Source organism: Haliotis cracherodii, unplaced genomic scaffold, assembly GCF_022045235.1.
Source record: "Haliotis cracherodii isolate W230 unplaced genomic scaffold, xgHalCrac1.p SCAF_18, whole genome shotgun sequence".
Taxonomy (NCBI): Eukaryota; Metazoa; Mollusca; class Gastropoda; order Lepetellida; family Haliotidae; genus Haliotis; species Haliotis cracherodii.
This window is the reverse complement of record NW_027266273.1, coordinates 8,257,634-8,273,897: the sequence shown is the minus strand read 5'-3', so window position 1 is coordinate 8,273,897 and position 16,264 is coordinate 8,257,634. Positions and strand designations below refer to the sequence as shown.

Below are 16,264 nucleotides of genomic sequence, written 5' to 3'. Positions count from 1 at the left end.
CATTAGGGCACAGAAGGCCAGTCGTCAAACGCATCGCAATTTGAATGTTACGTCCCCTAGTTGTGAAACACAATTCACGTGCTATTCGTAGTTGGTTTCACCAAAGCAATAAACATTCTAAGACCAGCATTACCTCGGGATGTCATCCCACACCGACCCGGCTGCTGAGAGCCGCAGAACACGAATGTGGATTTACATTGCACAAGACACGCAAGCAAGACACAAAGTTGACAAATAACGACAGGCAAATATTATATATTTTATTTGTACTTGCATTTTCATAATACATTAAATGTTGACATTAAAAATCAATCTAAATTTTATTCATGTTAACAACGTAAGGTTATAAATCTCCTTGAATGAAAATATACATAAAGTTCATCTATTTTAAAAAAGAGATAACTATTTAGATGATCTCTCATCTGAATTAAGAAAGTTCCAGTGAATGGATATATGTCAAACTTATACACCAGGCCAGATAAGGAAACAGTATGTACAGTTCGTTGTAACAACCCACCAATATCGGTTTAGCGTGTGGAAATATAAAATATTTGCATCCTCACGTAATGAAATGAACATTAAATGAAAAATGGTGAATATATCTTCGTGGAACTTAGTAGTTTGGTCCCTAGGCCGTTGATCTAATTACAACTTTTCTACACACATATACATGTTGTACATTTGGCGCTTGCATGATATTTGCTTCTGTGCTCTCAGAAAATGGAATGAAAAAGAAAAACATTCTTGGAAATACGTCAGATACAGCTGGTATACATAGTTGAGACTGTGACCTGGAATGGATTCATGAAACATTTTTTGCGAGTATTTCGGGTCTTACACGATTATCTGTCGTGTCCCAACGCGACGGCATTCTTGTAATGTTCTTGGAGCATGTAAACCACTGGTTGAGGATCGAACCTTGCCATCGGGAGGCGCTTGTTATATTCTTTGTGGTCAACAACAATTACTGACGTCACTCAACATCCATTGTGGTCTCTCCCCATTGACTCCCCTGATCGCCATTAAAGACAGACATGGTAATTCAGTAATATTAATAACCCCGCGGATTCAGTAATATTAATTTTTCTTAATTATACTACTGATTAAATTTAAATTTAGGTACGGTCGATTCAAATCTTACATTCGTGTTACTTGTTCCTGGATTTGTTGCGCGCTTCGTTAATAGTAATAACATCAATAACACAAATAAAACACAAATAAAACACATGTATTTACATTTAGCAGATTGTGACCACCTGGGCGTAATATATAAACTGTAGAAAATATATCTATATTACATGGAAGAACAGTACAGGCAAATTGGCTATCACAATTATCCTTCGTTACTTTTACGAAGAAGAGCAAAACTCACCATTCAGCTAATGGTGGCACTAGGCGGAAGACCATCTCATTTGCATAGATGACTATTTGTGACAGATCATACAGATTCACTTCATAAATATAACATCATAATGCCATATGATTTACTGAGCCATGTAGAATGGAAAGACATTGGAACATACAGGTATAGTACTTGTGTTAACAGATAGCATAAACAAGCAGGTACAAATGGCAGAAGACGATTACCAGCAATTGATTAATTCAGTTTCATGGGAAATCAGTACAATTTCGTAGACAGCTGCATGACAACCCATACTATCAGATATCTATGATGACGTACATGTACCAAAGCAATGCCAATATCTACTCTAGAACAATATCGTATTAGTAACTACATACATGTACATACTTTTGATTGAACAGCCACCTTGTAAGGTATGTTAGTTATCTAACTCTATACCAAAGCCTACCAATATATATATATATATATATCCATGATATGTCATCTACATGACCATCTACATCTATATTACACACTAAGCTGGTTAATAATGTTTTAAGTTTGATTTCTTTATCACAACTGTACGGAATGTGGGGTTGTCCGAAATTAATTTTTAATACATTTTGTAATTTGTGTTATAACGTGTATGCTTAGTGACTAGATAAACACGCCAGCAATATGGAAAACTAAATACGAGATGTTCAGTGATCAATGCTAGCTTAAAGCAATACGCTAATTCAATATATTGTTTTCAGAGAACACTGTGCAGATTATTGTACCCTTTCACTGAGAACTCTAAGGTGTTGGCAGTGATTAGCAATTAGAGTTGAGTGTCATATTAAATTCCATGACTGGTTTTCCAAACGAGGACTGTTTGTTCATTGAGATTTACATTGAAAGGTTATTCTATGCAACTAGTTCATGTTAAATCACTTTGGAATTACCACCGGAACGACCAAATTTGAGTAGCCATTGTGAAGTCACAAGTCATGTTCACTCAGATAAAATCAAAAAAGAAGGTTCTATGCTGGGGTACCTTGTTGGGGTAAGCTGAACGTGTTAGTATTTTGTGCAAATAGGCATTAGTATGTTGTTAGCTAACACCTGTACGTCCTAGCTTTATAAACCATCTCTTTGCGGATGAAATGGGCAAACAATAACCTCAAAACTGTAAATGAATGTCATTCTTGCACAGAACAAACTACCGCAAGTTAGAATTAGCAGCGGAAATATTTTGAACGCTAGCATCCTGGAGTCTAGTAAATCAAGATTGGTGGTTGTACATTGCATGTACTTGGAAGACTATTTTGATCTTACACTCATTGAAATCACGTAAACAACCCACTTGTGTTCTTACTATCAAGACTAATTTCAGTGATTCTATAACTACAAACACATACAAGCATGTGTTGCACATGACACATGTGTTTTGTGGCTAGCTTGCATCTCACACCTATCACCACAAACCAACTTAAGAGAATCGGTTTTTCTTTGCTTACACAGCTTCAACAGAATTTGCCATGCCACTTCCGTCGTCTCTTATGTCCTGGTCCAGATGTTCTGCCGATTGGTGTACAATGATTTCTATATGTTCGTTTGTTTATGATGAAGCTAAGGCTTTCTTATCCTCATCTCCTGTTGGCTCATCATCTTCAGGGTTCTTGGCTGGAAGAGTTTTATCCTTGTAGATCTTCCATAGTTTAAACACTAAGTCTGTAGCAACGAGATCTGTAGAGTTTTTGGAGATGACTCGAATAACGAAAACACCATCATCCCGAAGATACTGGTCAGCGAATTTTGCGCACAGTTTCTTGTCGGACCCTGTGTGGAGCTCGTTGCTGATTTTCAGGTACTTCTTGATGTAAGCTGGTCTGTTTCTCTTGAACATTACCCTGTATAACCACGCCACCATGTTGACGCATGTGAGAGCCGCAACGAGGACGAGCCAGAACCAGATGAAAATGAAGATCTTTTCGTTGAAGAGATTGATTGGAAGGACGCACTGCACTGTCCAGGTTTGGATATTCTGAAGCTGACGAATCTTAAAGTCACAAAGCGTGACTCTAGGGAACCGTGGGGACTCTTTCCATGTTCCCCCGGAGGCCAACATGGCCATGACATCAAAACCATACATGTTGTATTCAGTTGCCAGGAAAGCGTTCAGGATGAAAAACTGAGAAATGACGTTGGCGGCGTACAAGACTTTGATGAAGAGGTAAAATGCAGTTAAGTAGGTTCCGGCTCGCTTGTTGCAGAAAAAGCAACAGAACCTTGCCATCTTTTGTTTAGCTCTGACGATGATGTTCCAGTGATACTCTCTGTGTGTTTCCAGCCATCTGTCCATGTACCTGGCGATGTGTTCGATCGTCGTGTTACGGTCTTCAGGAGATCCCATCTGGGTCTGTTCGGCCATTTCAACAATTTTGTCCAGATTGATGCCAGCGCCACCATTGAAGACTCTCCATAAGATGTTGGGGAACTTGAACATGAACGCCTGGAAGAGGAGAATGAGAGGAACCCACTGGTAGTAGGTCAGCTCCTCGGAATCGCGTTCTGCATGATCCACGGGAATGGGCGTGTCCATAGGGATGTAGTACGTGTTTTTAATCCAGCAGTATGATTTGGCATAATCGACATAGGCTCCCGTAAACTCCGCTGGGCACCAGCAGTGAATTGGGTCGCCAACAAACTGCCCAGTACTCACTACGATAGCGAATAAGGCGAAAAGAAAAACCGTCCATACATGGTTTAGTCTGTCGATCCAGTCGTCGTTGCTCGCCCCTTGAAGCTTCTTCAAGGACGGCACCCCGCCGATTATAGAGCCTATAGACCTGAAACACAAAGTAATGTGTGTAAGTTATTGGTGCTTAATCACCAGGTTATGAGTTGTTTGTATCTGTCTAACGCCACACTTGGCAATATTGACATACCACGGCTGCCTATACATTATTGAGTCTGAGCCAGACAAACCAGTGATTGATGTCATAAAAAAACGCCCCACGCCGTAGTTCTTTTAAACAATCAATCAGTTTGTATGTTTGTTTTTTAACGCCGCACACAGCAATATTCCAGCGATATGTCGACGGTCTGTAAATATTCAAGTCTGGACCAGACAATCGAGTAATTGACATAATATGCATAGATCCACGCAATCGGGATACGGTGATATGTTTCAGCCGAGTCACCTGACCACCTGATCCCCTTAGTCATCTCTTACGAAAATCATGGGTTAACAAGCAATCAAGTCAGCAAGCTCTGTTAGTCAATCGCAATCAGGGGTAACAAGCGTCTGATAAATCATGTGTAGAATAGAAAGGACTCTTCAATTTTGTAAATACCAATACAAAAGAAAGGGAATAGTAATTCATAGATAGGTGTGATTTGATCAGGTAACAATGTGACGACTGAAGTCGCTTGATGGAGGAAATTGCATGCCTACAAAAACGCTCAAAAATACTTGTTCACCTCCCTAGCTGCATTGATCTACTTATATATAACATAAGTAATAACACACATATCGTATGCTCAACAGGGTGTGTCGTGGTGTATGGTTTATTAGCTCGGTGCGAATTGCTGTGAAGGTTTTATTGTCCTTCAAGAAGACCAGACCGCCTTTGGACTTTGACAATGTGTACAGATTAGAAGAGTGTGTAAAGCAGGCGGTCGAGTCAAGTCAGTTTAGATCTAGGCCAGGGGGACTCTCTTACACGTACGCTATCTGTATGAATGGCTGATTTATGAACCGTTCAGAGAAAGACAGTAATACTGTTTCATAACATGTAGACTACTTTGTGTTACAACATACGGTATGATCAATAAAATGAGTATTTATGAGTGACAGTGTTTTACAAATCAGTGTCTGTGAAGGTCGTAATTAACACAGAAATGTAACAGATAAGAAATAATTGAAATTTGATACCTATCAAAGGGAGTCAGTTTAGTCAAGTATAGCATAGTGTTTCACGTTCACACTCATTTTCTCATTACAGCTGAATGACGAACTCGATTTCACCTTTACTACTCTTTGATTATTTGATTATTTTACAAATTTGTGTACTTTCTTTGCGACGTTTTAACATTTGGATTCGGATTTTGGATATTGTGGGCATCAGATTTGTTTCAGGGAAATATTATGAACTTTACATTCATCATTTCACCTAGTATGAAGAGTAATTGTTGTTGCTGTATAGAGCTTTACATCATAGAACCACTTTATAGTTGTACCCTCAATGCTCATTATATAAATTGGATGCGAAATCCAATAGGTATGGTCCCGAACAGGAACACGTATAAACTTGTAGATTACTTCTCTTCCTAGTATAAATTAGCCCATTCCAAAATCCACTTTTTCCAAAACCGATGGCACGAGTGGCCCAGTCATCTAAGGTGAGGCGTATCGTTGTGCAGAGTTGCGTCCCTTGGGCACGCCAGAAACCTGTGATTGTGGTTTCAATTCCCGGTTCGCCCTGATTATGTTTCTAGGTTTGTCAGCACTATACCCGCGCTCGTGGGTTTCACCGAAGTGGTAAACGTCTTAGACCTGCATTACTTCAGGCTTTCTTCCCACATTAAGCTGACACGCCGTGATATAACTGGAATACTGTTAAAAGCGGCGTTAAAATCCAACTCCCTCACTCATCCAAAACCTGTTTGAATATTTCCAATGATGTCAAATGTGTCTGATATATTAGGAACGGTGAATTAAGCTTTAACGTTTTCAATTGGTTTCTGGGTACGGTATTGCGGCATGGTAATTACTTCGCGGAGAATAACCAAATACAACCGCTTAGCATGACTCGTACCGTGTACAGAATGTAACAAAACTGTCAACAGACCCTTACACATGTCACTGTTGTGCAGGTGCGGTTAAAGTCTTTCAGTGAGTGGTTGTATTGAGTATTACCTTTCGCAAAGACCAACTGGGTACAGTCTGAACAACTTTCGGCTGTGCTTTCAATACAGTTCAAAGGATTGATTTCAGTTTTGCTCTTCGAGATTGGGAGTTTGAAAATAAACATAGAGTGGCAGTGAAGAATCGTTTCTGTGCATGTGTCAAAACGTCCCTACAAAGAAGAAACAGTTATGACTGCCTATTGAGATGACTCGAATGAGAAAGGCTTTAGAATAATATATGTGTATGGTGTACAGATCCTGTCTTCGAACATAAGTAAAATTATCATAGATTATAATTGCGTCGCAAAGCACGTACAATGGATTCAGAACTACATGTATCCCGAAGGAGGGATTTCCGTAGCTCCTTGGCGCTACTCTCTAGGACGTCATGCAGGGATTCCTTAGGCATTATACATGATCACTTTACAATTAGTCACACTGTTTCCATTCCATAATATACTGATGACACAATTAAAGGACCACATAAATATACAGAATAGCTTCATTCAAAATGTTGTCATTAATAATGCTTCATGTCAAGAAAATACAAAAATGAGTGCAATGTTTTGTTCAAATATTTGATTTGTTTACAGTATGCCGAATAGTCTCTTTTTGGCTTTGGGCATATACGATATGCTATATCAAACACATGAATCCCTTCCAAGACGTTCCGCAATTCGCTGTGAGTTGCGTCCCTTGGGCATGCCAGAAACCTATGATTGTGGGTTCGAATCCCGGTTCGCCCCGATTGTTTCTAGGTTTGTCAGCACCATACCCGTGCTCGTGGGTTTCACCAAAGTGGTATACGTCTGAGACCTGCATCACTTCGGGCTTTCCTCCCACATTAAGCTGACACGCCGTGATATAACTGGATTACTGTTAAAAGCGGCGTTAAACCCAACTCACTCACTCCGACCCTTGACGTTCCCCTATTTATTTCCATCAGCATATTTCTACTACTGGGAGTGGCGGCGCAAAATTAGATAGTATACGATTTGAAATAAGTGGAATATCTGAGACTGGTCAGTGATAAACCCCTTTCCATATCCATAAGAAATCTCTGCCAAGCTTCGATAGTACAATTCCGACCATATGATGAGAATGCGTCCAAGAATCACAATGAACTAGTGATGATACCAGGCGTTACGGCGTTACAGATATGGTCAGATAGAACCAAATTACAAAACCCCAGAATCAGAGTGAATGAGTTGGGTAGGACGCCGCTTTTAACAGTATTCCAGTTATATCGCGGCGTGTCAGCTTAATGTGGGAGGAAAGCCTGAACTGATGCAGGTCTCAAGACGTGTACCACTTAGGTGAAACCCACGAGCACGAGTATGGTGCCGACAAACCTAGAAACATAATCGGGTCGAACCGGGATTCGAACCCACAATCATAGGTTTCTGGCGAGCCAAATGGACGCAACTCTGCACAGCGAATCGCGGTGCCTTAGAGGACTCTGCCACCCAAGCAACACACCTTGCAATCACAGATATATATATTAGCGCATATATGTTATCTGGACAATTGCATCCATTTCTGAGGAAGGTATTTCAAACAATTATCAACGATCAAACTAATGCCACATGCGACGTCCTTCGTATTGAGATGGGACCAGCAAATATTTGGACAGACTTTCCCAAATCCTAAATGCCACACACAGGTAAAGGCTGCTTCTAGTTTCCCGACGCCCCGCTCGGAAGCAGAGTTACGCCCTCCTCTCACCTAGCAGATCAGGTATGTGTTTGTAAGTATGGTGCGTACCTATGTGCAATTGAAGATAAGAAAAGTGTTTGTACGAGGCTTTAAAAGCTGGTGTTAAGATGAGGTTCATTTGATAGCTGTGCAAATACCCTCCTCAAAAAATGCCCATAGGATAGGCGCACTTGTCACCGAAAAAAGCCGAAAGGGGATCTTAAAGGTACCATGAACAACCCATTTTACAAATGAGATGATTAATATCGTGTTTTACAGCGCAGCCGGCATTTAAAACCAAATAATATCGGCTTGGATTAATCGAATATGATCCAGTCATAATATAGGTGACAGCAACGACCCATGCAGGGTTAGAGTGACAAACTCATCCAGATCACACATCAACTGTTGTTGTTTTTGTTGTTTAACGACGCACTCCGCAATATTCCAGCTAAATGACGGCGGTCTGTAAATAATCGAGTCTGGACCAGACAATCCAGTGATTGATATCATGAGCATCGATCAACGCAAAAAGGATCGATGACATGCATCAACCAAGTCAGCAAGCCTGACCACCCGATCCCGTTAGTCGCCTCTTACGACAAGCATAGTCGCTTTTTACGGTAGGCGTGGGTTGCTGAAGACCTATTCTTCCCCGGATCTTCACGGGTCCACTTCAACTGTTACAACTCCATCTTACGTATGTTTAAACGATAGGTTCTGGCAACGGAGTATCTTCCACCATGACACCACGACTGTTGACAGTATAAGTGTACGTTTTGTAGCGTTTTGGATTTGCAATCGCTGACATAGCATGAAAGCAGGCGTATGCATATTAGGCTACATATATCATGTTACGGGCGGTTTCTGAAACAAGTTTGATATTCATATAAGAACTGTCTCCTGTTTCTACTCTATTCAACGTTTCGCAAGCTGAATTTCCTCATAAAGCGAGGCATGTCAGACCTACAGGTGACTCATATGTAATTTCCCCCTGCACGGGAACAGGTCGTTAAGTCACTGTCAGGCGCATATTTCAAAGTGCCCGGGCCTTAACCACCTTCGGACCGCCTCCGTGGTCTAATGGTAAAGCGGAGGTTTCGGGGTTCGATCCCTGGTAGCGTCATACCAAAAGACGTTAAAAGATGGTATTTGTTATCCTGTCGGGCGCCGGCATTAAGGGGATAAAACAAGGACGTCGCTCCGTAAGTGCAATAATTGTGGACGCGACGTTAATGCCCAGTTCACCTCACCATATTCACGATTGTCAGTCTATTGTTCAAATCACGATGACTATATTCAAATATACTTGCATACCACTGGATAAATAATACACATGACGACCTGTGTAAATGCACACACATTTTAACAATCTGAGTTGAGAATATTGAGTGAGTGAGTGAGTGAGTTGAGTTTATCGCCGCTTTTAACAGTATTCCAGTTATATCGCGGCGTGTCAGATTAATGTGGGAGGAAAGCCTAAAGTGATGCAGGTCTCAGACGTTTACCACTTCGATGAAACCCACGAGCACGGGTATGATGCTGACAAACCTAGACACATAATCGGTGCGAACCGGGATTCGAACCCACGATCATAGGTTTCTGGCGTGCCCAAGGGACGCAACTCTGCACAGCGAATCGCGGCGCCTTTGACGACTGGGCCACCCGTGACCCCTGAGAATATTGAAAAATTAAATCAAATACATGACTTGTTGATAATACTGGTATGATACATGATAGCTAATGTTATTATTAAATGGAGCCGTTACCGAAATAAGAGGCTGCAGGTTGGGATCAATATTTTTTTGAAATCCCGAGCGTCACGCTTTCACGTCTATTAGGCTCTGAATATGCTGGATGCTAAAACGCGTGAGAAGTCACCAGCTTGCTCCCCTGAGTGGCTTTAGGTATGACGAATTGAAAAGGACGCTACTGTAAGCATCAGAGTAGGTCAACGAGGGTGTTAGTATTACATACTACCAAGTACATGTGACCTTCAGACACGCTGGCCAAGGTCGAAATAAGACGCTTGGGATAAAAATGCGTGGTCACAAAATAAACTGCTTCTCGTCGTCATCGGTTGGTTTGCTGTCATGTGGCGTGTGCCACTCCAACCCTTGACGATGCTTCCCAACCCTTATGAACCCTCCACCTACATCTGCATTAAGTTGCTCTCCTGTTAATAATTTGTTTGCTCTGTGGGTCTGTCTGTGAGTGTACGTATTGTCCTGTATATGAATTTGTATGTATATGCATCAGGTTGGAAGTTTCGAACACGGGTCTCCGGTTTGATGAACCAAACAAGGCTTGGCCTGTCTTAATAGCTCCGGGTCATTATGAGGTCAGTTTCCTACACTCCCTAACTCGACTGATGCAAGTCCGGTTATGTATGCTAGTATACAGGGAACACATGACTCCGATATATACTTGTGAACATTTCAACACTTCAACCTATCTACTATATATATGTAATTAGAACGATACAACTTCAACTATTGTGATCAGATGTCCTTTGTCGAGCTCTACGGGTTAACAGAGATGAATTAACTGAAATGGACGAGGACGAATTTCGAGGATGACAGAGACAGTGTTCAAGAACACATAGAATATTTCATTTTACAATATAATTATTTCTGTTGTTGAACTCAGTGAAGTTTATTAACGAACACGCCAAACACAATCCATTGTTATCAAAAGCACGTACACTGAATTTCTTTTGTGACAAACGACTCGGTCCAAAGGTTTGAGGACATAACATTTGGTTGTATTCACGTCAGGACATGATGCGTTTCCTCCCAGTCGGTATCACCCATCCTGTCTCCAGCCACCGAGGACGTATGCACATAATCACATGTTACCCTCACTGGAAACCGACCGACATAATTATCCTACTTAACTTGAGGTGGAACGAGACATCAATTGAGAGAATTATGACCGTGTAACTACTATGAAGGATAAACAATGTAAATAATTTGGATTCTGACGGTGCCGCAAGAATATACCTTGTGACCTGTATATGAAAATATGTATCAAATTTCCTGTTTACGCAAATACATGAATTATACAGTAACATAAAGTACATGGTTTCGCTTGAAGGACTACTGTTGGTTCACGAAGGGTAAAATAATTTTTTTGCAGCTTTGTCTGTTTGTAGCTTATCAATTATAAATTTTACATCTGTAAATAAGATACTGTTACGAACTATAAACAACCTCCTGTTATCACAGAAGAAACAATGAAGCAAATATCGGCTCTCAATCCGTCATTCTGTATTTAATAACCCACAGACAGTAGTTCAGAAACCGGACAACTGTAATCATATACACGTCTATCTTTAAGCATTCTGACTTTTTGTTCTTGTATGGTGATTCATTTTCAAACTGTCAAATCGGTGATCCCAAATATTTCCTGCGGACCTGCGGTTTTTGAGAGGTTCGTTGCTAACTTCACTGCAGCCCAGCAGCAAACTGACCTCATAAATACGTACAGGAATAAACTCGCTGAATGTGGCCCTCCGCCCCTTGTACAAAGTAAAGCACAATACTCATCACATACCACGCCGGCCCAGACAAGAGGATCCCTCTAGGTCAAGACGCTAACCTTTTACCCATTTGGTAGACAAATAACGCAATTGCATTCACCAGGTGACCCAGTCCATTGAGTTACGTTGCAGCTATGTCCAAGGGTCTAGTACTTGAAGTGGCCACAGAGTGACCATTCCACAAACGACATGGGTCTAGGCTTTGTGTGATAAAATCACAGGGCAAGGTTTAGTCTTATACCCTGTTGTTTTGCGAGATGTACTTCTGACTTTTGCAGAAAGGGAATTCAATTGTCACGATTAAGTCCATATCTTAAGTTAGGTCTTCCAGCCAATTAGTTTGACTTCATAACCATCTTGAAGCTATGATTTTGAAAGGGTTTTTTTTCTGAACTCATTCAAAATTGATTGATGCCCATGTGACATAGCTATATAATGAAGTATGCTTTATTGGTTTTTTTAAGGAATTTGTCAATTTGTAGTAACAGTTAGTCAATCAATCAATCAATCTTTATTCATGATACTTATGAGGCCAAAGGCCTATAGTACAATGTGTGGGGCGTGTTACAACTTCATACATTTTCTTAGTTTCATGGCATGATAAATGAACATTGATAGATTTCTAATAGTTTCTGTACAATCACAAGTCATTAATTTACAAAATTTGTTACCGTTTGGGTTGCGGTAGAAATAGTTATTTAGATATGTTGCTCTTAAATCTTCATACACTGGACATACACATAAAAAGTGATATTCATCTTCAGTATAATCAGTTTTACAAATCCTACAAAGTCTGTGTTCTCTTGCAATACCTTCATATCTGCCTGTTTCAATAAATAGATCAGTTAGTCTAAATGTGTCATTGTGTAGTTATAAATCACGTGTCATGAGAATCTAAGGCAAACATTCAAAGCTCGGTAAACTTTATTCTATATGTCCATGTTCAACTGAAATATAGTTATCCGGTTTCGATTCACAATACACTAACCCAAAGGGAACCTTATCAAATACCCTACAACACAAAGGGTTACACATATATGATCTCATCAGATACTTACAGCAAATAAAGAGGGCTATCATGTAAGAACGTTTACTATTGCAGTGTGTGTTGAATAAAAGATAGTTTATGGATACAAGCAAACAGAGGCTGAAAAACACCTACGTTCACGACAAGATGGCACGTCAATCACATGCATCCACAATTTATTTATTTATTTATTTATTTATTTATTTATTTATTTCCCTCAGCATTATCGAATCATTCTTTCGTTCTGCCCCAGAAAACTGTTTTTTGAACGATGTAAATTTGACCTACTTATTACCGTTTGTTAACAGTACAACAAAGGATCACCCTGACCAGGTATGAACTCATAATCCCCTCCACGATTGCGTTGTCATGGCGGACGCGTGCCTACGTCCATGTACGAACATGACAGTGAAGGTCACACGTAACAATACTAACAAATGGTCACTTCGTGATGTAACGTTAATCCGTACCATTGTACGGTTTTACTTGACACATAAAGGTCGCGAAAAAAAGGTTTGATATATCGGTTGATTTAAATGTACGTCATAATTTGAAAAGCAGCTTATTAAAAACCCTTGCTGAGCACTCAAAGACGTTGTGTAAGCTGATATATTTAATTTACGTTCAAAGTAATGCATTTAAGCTTAACTTTCGTCTTTTCCAAGGTCGTAAACCTAGAACATGCCGAATCTCCTAAAAAAAGCGGTTCCTACCGACTTTGAATAAGTTTTGTACTCTATAAACTTTAAAGGGATTCATATGAGTTCTAGCTGCTGGGAGGTTTTTAATATGTCGGCGTGCGCTTACAACTTACGGAGATCTTAACCTGATGAATAATTATTGCAACAAAACAAATTGTGGACAGATGAGTTTATTTAGATATCAGTGGAAATGCCATTTCTAAATACCTTCTAGACAGGTTCAAACAAGTCTTGATATTAACCTTGTTTGACGAGTTCTTGGAGACAGGGTCATAGTCATAATCAAAAGAACACCGGGTGTTACATCTACCTTTTGCAACCATCATATCGGATTATACCATCTTCACAAATTGCACAACGGGCTTCAAACTGATACAATCTGTGTGATACGCAAACGCTGTAAGTGTCGGGCTCCCAACATTCTAAATATTCATAAATATGCCAAAACTACATAAAAGACAGTATTGTCTTGTTCTTTCTCAAAACTTAACTAACGAGGAACGATATTTTCTTTGACAATTTCTTTTCCAATAACATACCCTTAATATTTTCTTAGGGTATGTATTGCAATGTGGTCAACTATTATAAAATCGTTGTCAGTTTGTCCTCAATAGCACGTTGTTGTCCACAAATGTTTAAGGAGTGAGTGAGTTTTAACGCCGATTTGAACAGAATTTCAGAAACATCACGTCATGTTCATCTTGATGTGGGAGGGGACCCATGAGTGGGAAATCCTACGAGTGAGCGACTCAGTGTTTTTTACGCCGCTTTTAGCAATATTCCAGCAATATCACGGCGGTGGGCGTGAATCCCAGGAACATAATACGGCTGAACCGGGATTCGAACTCCTGATTATAAATACATATTTTGGCAAGATACTTCCGAGGCTAAATAAAGAAATATGTTCCTGATTGGAAAATCCCTTCATGCAATGAGAAAAGAAAAGGGCTATCCTAAGGAACAAGAAAGCAATTTGTTGTGGCCCAAACAGAACCAATATTGTTTGTGACGTAGCTCGGTTACGTTGAGGGGACGTGGGACCTTGTGTGTCTAAGTTCTCTCGACAAACAGCCAAGATATAGGGATCGTGTTAGTGTTTGGTTTGGCGTGTTTAACCAGGATCAGTGTTGGATTGATGTAGGTCAGACGACTGGACAATGGACACTCTTGCATAAAGACATCTGTCGGACCAGGTACACAGGCCGTGGCCATAATGGGCGGCATTTTGGCGTGGGTCTATTTAGAAGCAATTGCCCATGCCCTTGAGGCAGTGAAGGGGGTTGTAAATTGGCATTGGGTGGCTATCGTAGGGGTAATGGCATCTTGCTTCCTCATTTAGACTTAATAGCAGGGTGGTACATTACAAAGGAGTCTTCGTGAATGGCCAGTCTTACTTCAAAGAGGAGGCATCCATAATAAAAGAAAATCTTGCATTCATTTTCATTAGGGCGTGAAGTATTTTTATAAATTCATGCATTCCGTTGTAGTTTTTGAAGAAGACATGGTAGCATATTTGTAATAGATATATTCGATTGCAGACTCTCATCTGAAGTAAACTGGGCTGAATTTATGCATTTGAAACTTTAGTTTCAGCAGAGTATTACAGGGTATTTCAAATACATTTTAAAAGGAATATTGAACATGTTTTGAAAGCATTTTGCTCTTCTATACATTAAAATACAATAACGCTACGACGCATGGATTTAACATGATTCAGTGGAGGTCACGACTTGTAAGCATTAACATACAAAACATAGGATACAATGAAGAACCTTGTAGCACCCCTGCTAGGTTGAATACTGTAAGTGACTGTTCCCACGCTAAATCGACTACAATAGGCAATGCATTTGGGCAAAGGGATGTGACATGGATGATTGAATGAGGAGAAAGCTCGTTCAGTGGTAAAAGTGTTTACTGGAACTGCTCATTGGTCAAACCGAGGAACAAAGCTCATTGTTCAACAAGATATTCAAACGTCTAGTCATTGTACAGACTATCGATATGGAGACAAAACTAAACCTTTATCTTCTTGTCTTAAGTGTAACGTTAATCTGATGCATAGATGCAACGCAAATGATGTGGCTATGATTCTGAGCTCAAACATTATGACTATATTAAAATCATAGTATATCAGTGAGTGAGTGAGTTTGGTTTTACGCCGCTTTTAGCCATATTCCAGCAATATCACGGCGTGGGTAATCGCAAATGGGCTTCACACATTGTACCCATATCGGGAAATGAACCCGGGTCTTCGGCGTTACGCGCGAACGCTTTAACCTTCGTATCCCAATTGCGTGAATCGATGCTCATGATGTCAATCACTGGATTGTCTGGCCCATACTCGATTATTTACAGACCGCCGTCATATAGCTGGAACATTGCTGAGTGCGGCGTTAAACAACAAACTAACATTAATGACGCCTTGGTGTCCAGGTTATACTCTCTTATAGGCAATAATTGAACATAACTGGACATGAGACAACGAGGGTTAGATGTACGTAAAGTGTGTACTTATAATGACTTTGTTGACAACGTACAAAAACACTAACGAATTGTATTCTATAAATACATCAAAACTGCTGGGGGTGCTGCTGTTTAAGTATCAAACGTAGTGTGATATATGTCATTCATCCGTCGAAACGGCCTCTAAGAGTGTGACCAGGTTTTCAGAGTTGGAGCAGGGGGTCCTATGTATGCTTGTGGTTTCAGTTGGATGAATAATATACACAAGTAAGTATAATACGTCTGAATGAACACACAGTAAAGGTTGGAGAGGGTGATTTAACCCCAGGTAGCGACAGGTAGTAAAACCAGATTGGGAGTTGGTGATCTGAGTCATGGGACTCCGTGTTCTGAAACCACGTGTGTGTAGGTGTACTCGGTGAAGGACATATGGCAAGTCTGCTTGGCCTGTACGAACAGCAGTGCTGATGGGTAAGAGGTCATTTAAGCGTCACTATATGTCTACAGTGAGTGATAAGAACAGGTTTCCGTGATACTCCCAAACGGAGAGGGAAATGGCAAATTTAAAAAAGAATATGTGTTAAGATAAAGACATAAATTAA

The 16,264-nt window shown here is 40.3% G+C and overlaps 1 protein-coding gene across 1 annotated transcript in view; it reads right to left on the bottom strand.

Annotated features, from left to right (window-relative positions):
- Positions 1–263: 263 nt before the first annotated feature.
- The window catches only part of LOC139465741 (innexin unc-9-like), a 41,471-nt gene continuing 25,470 nt past the window's right edge, over positions 264–16,264 (bottom strand). The window contains exon 3 of the mRNA XM_071247579.1: positions 264–4,173. Coding sequence (XP_071103680.1) covers positions 2,943–4,173 — 1,231 coding nt within the window. The 3' untranslated portion in view covers positions 264–2,942. The remainder of the gene's footprint in view (positions 4,174–16,264) is intronic.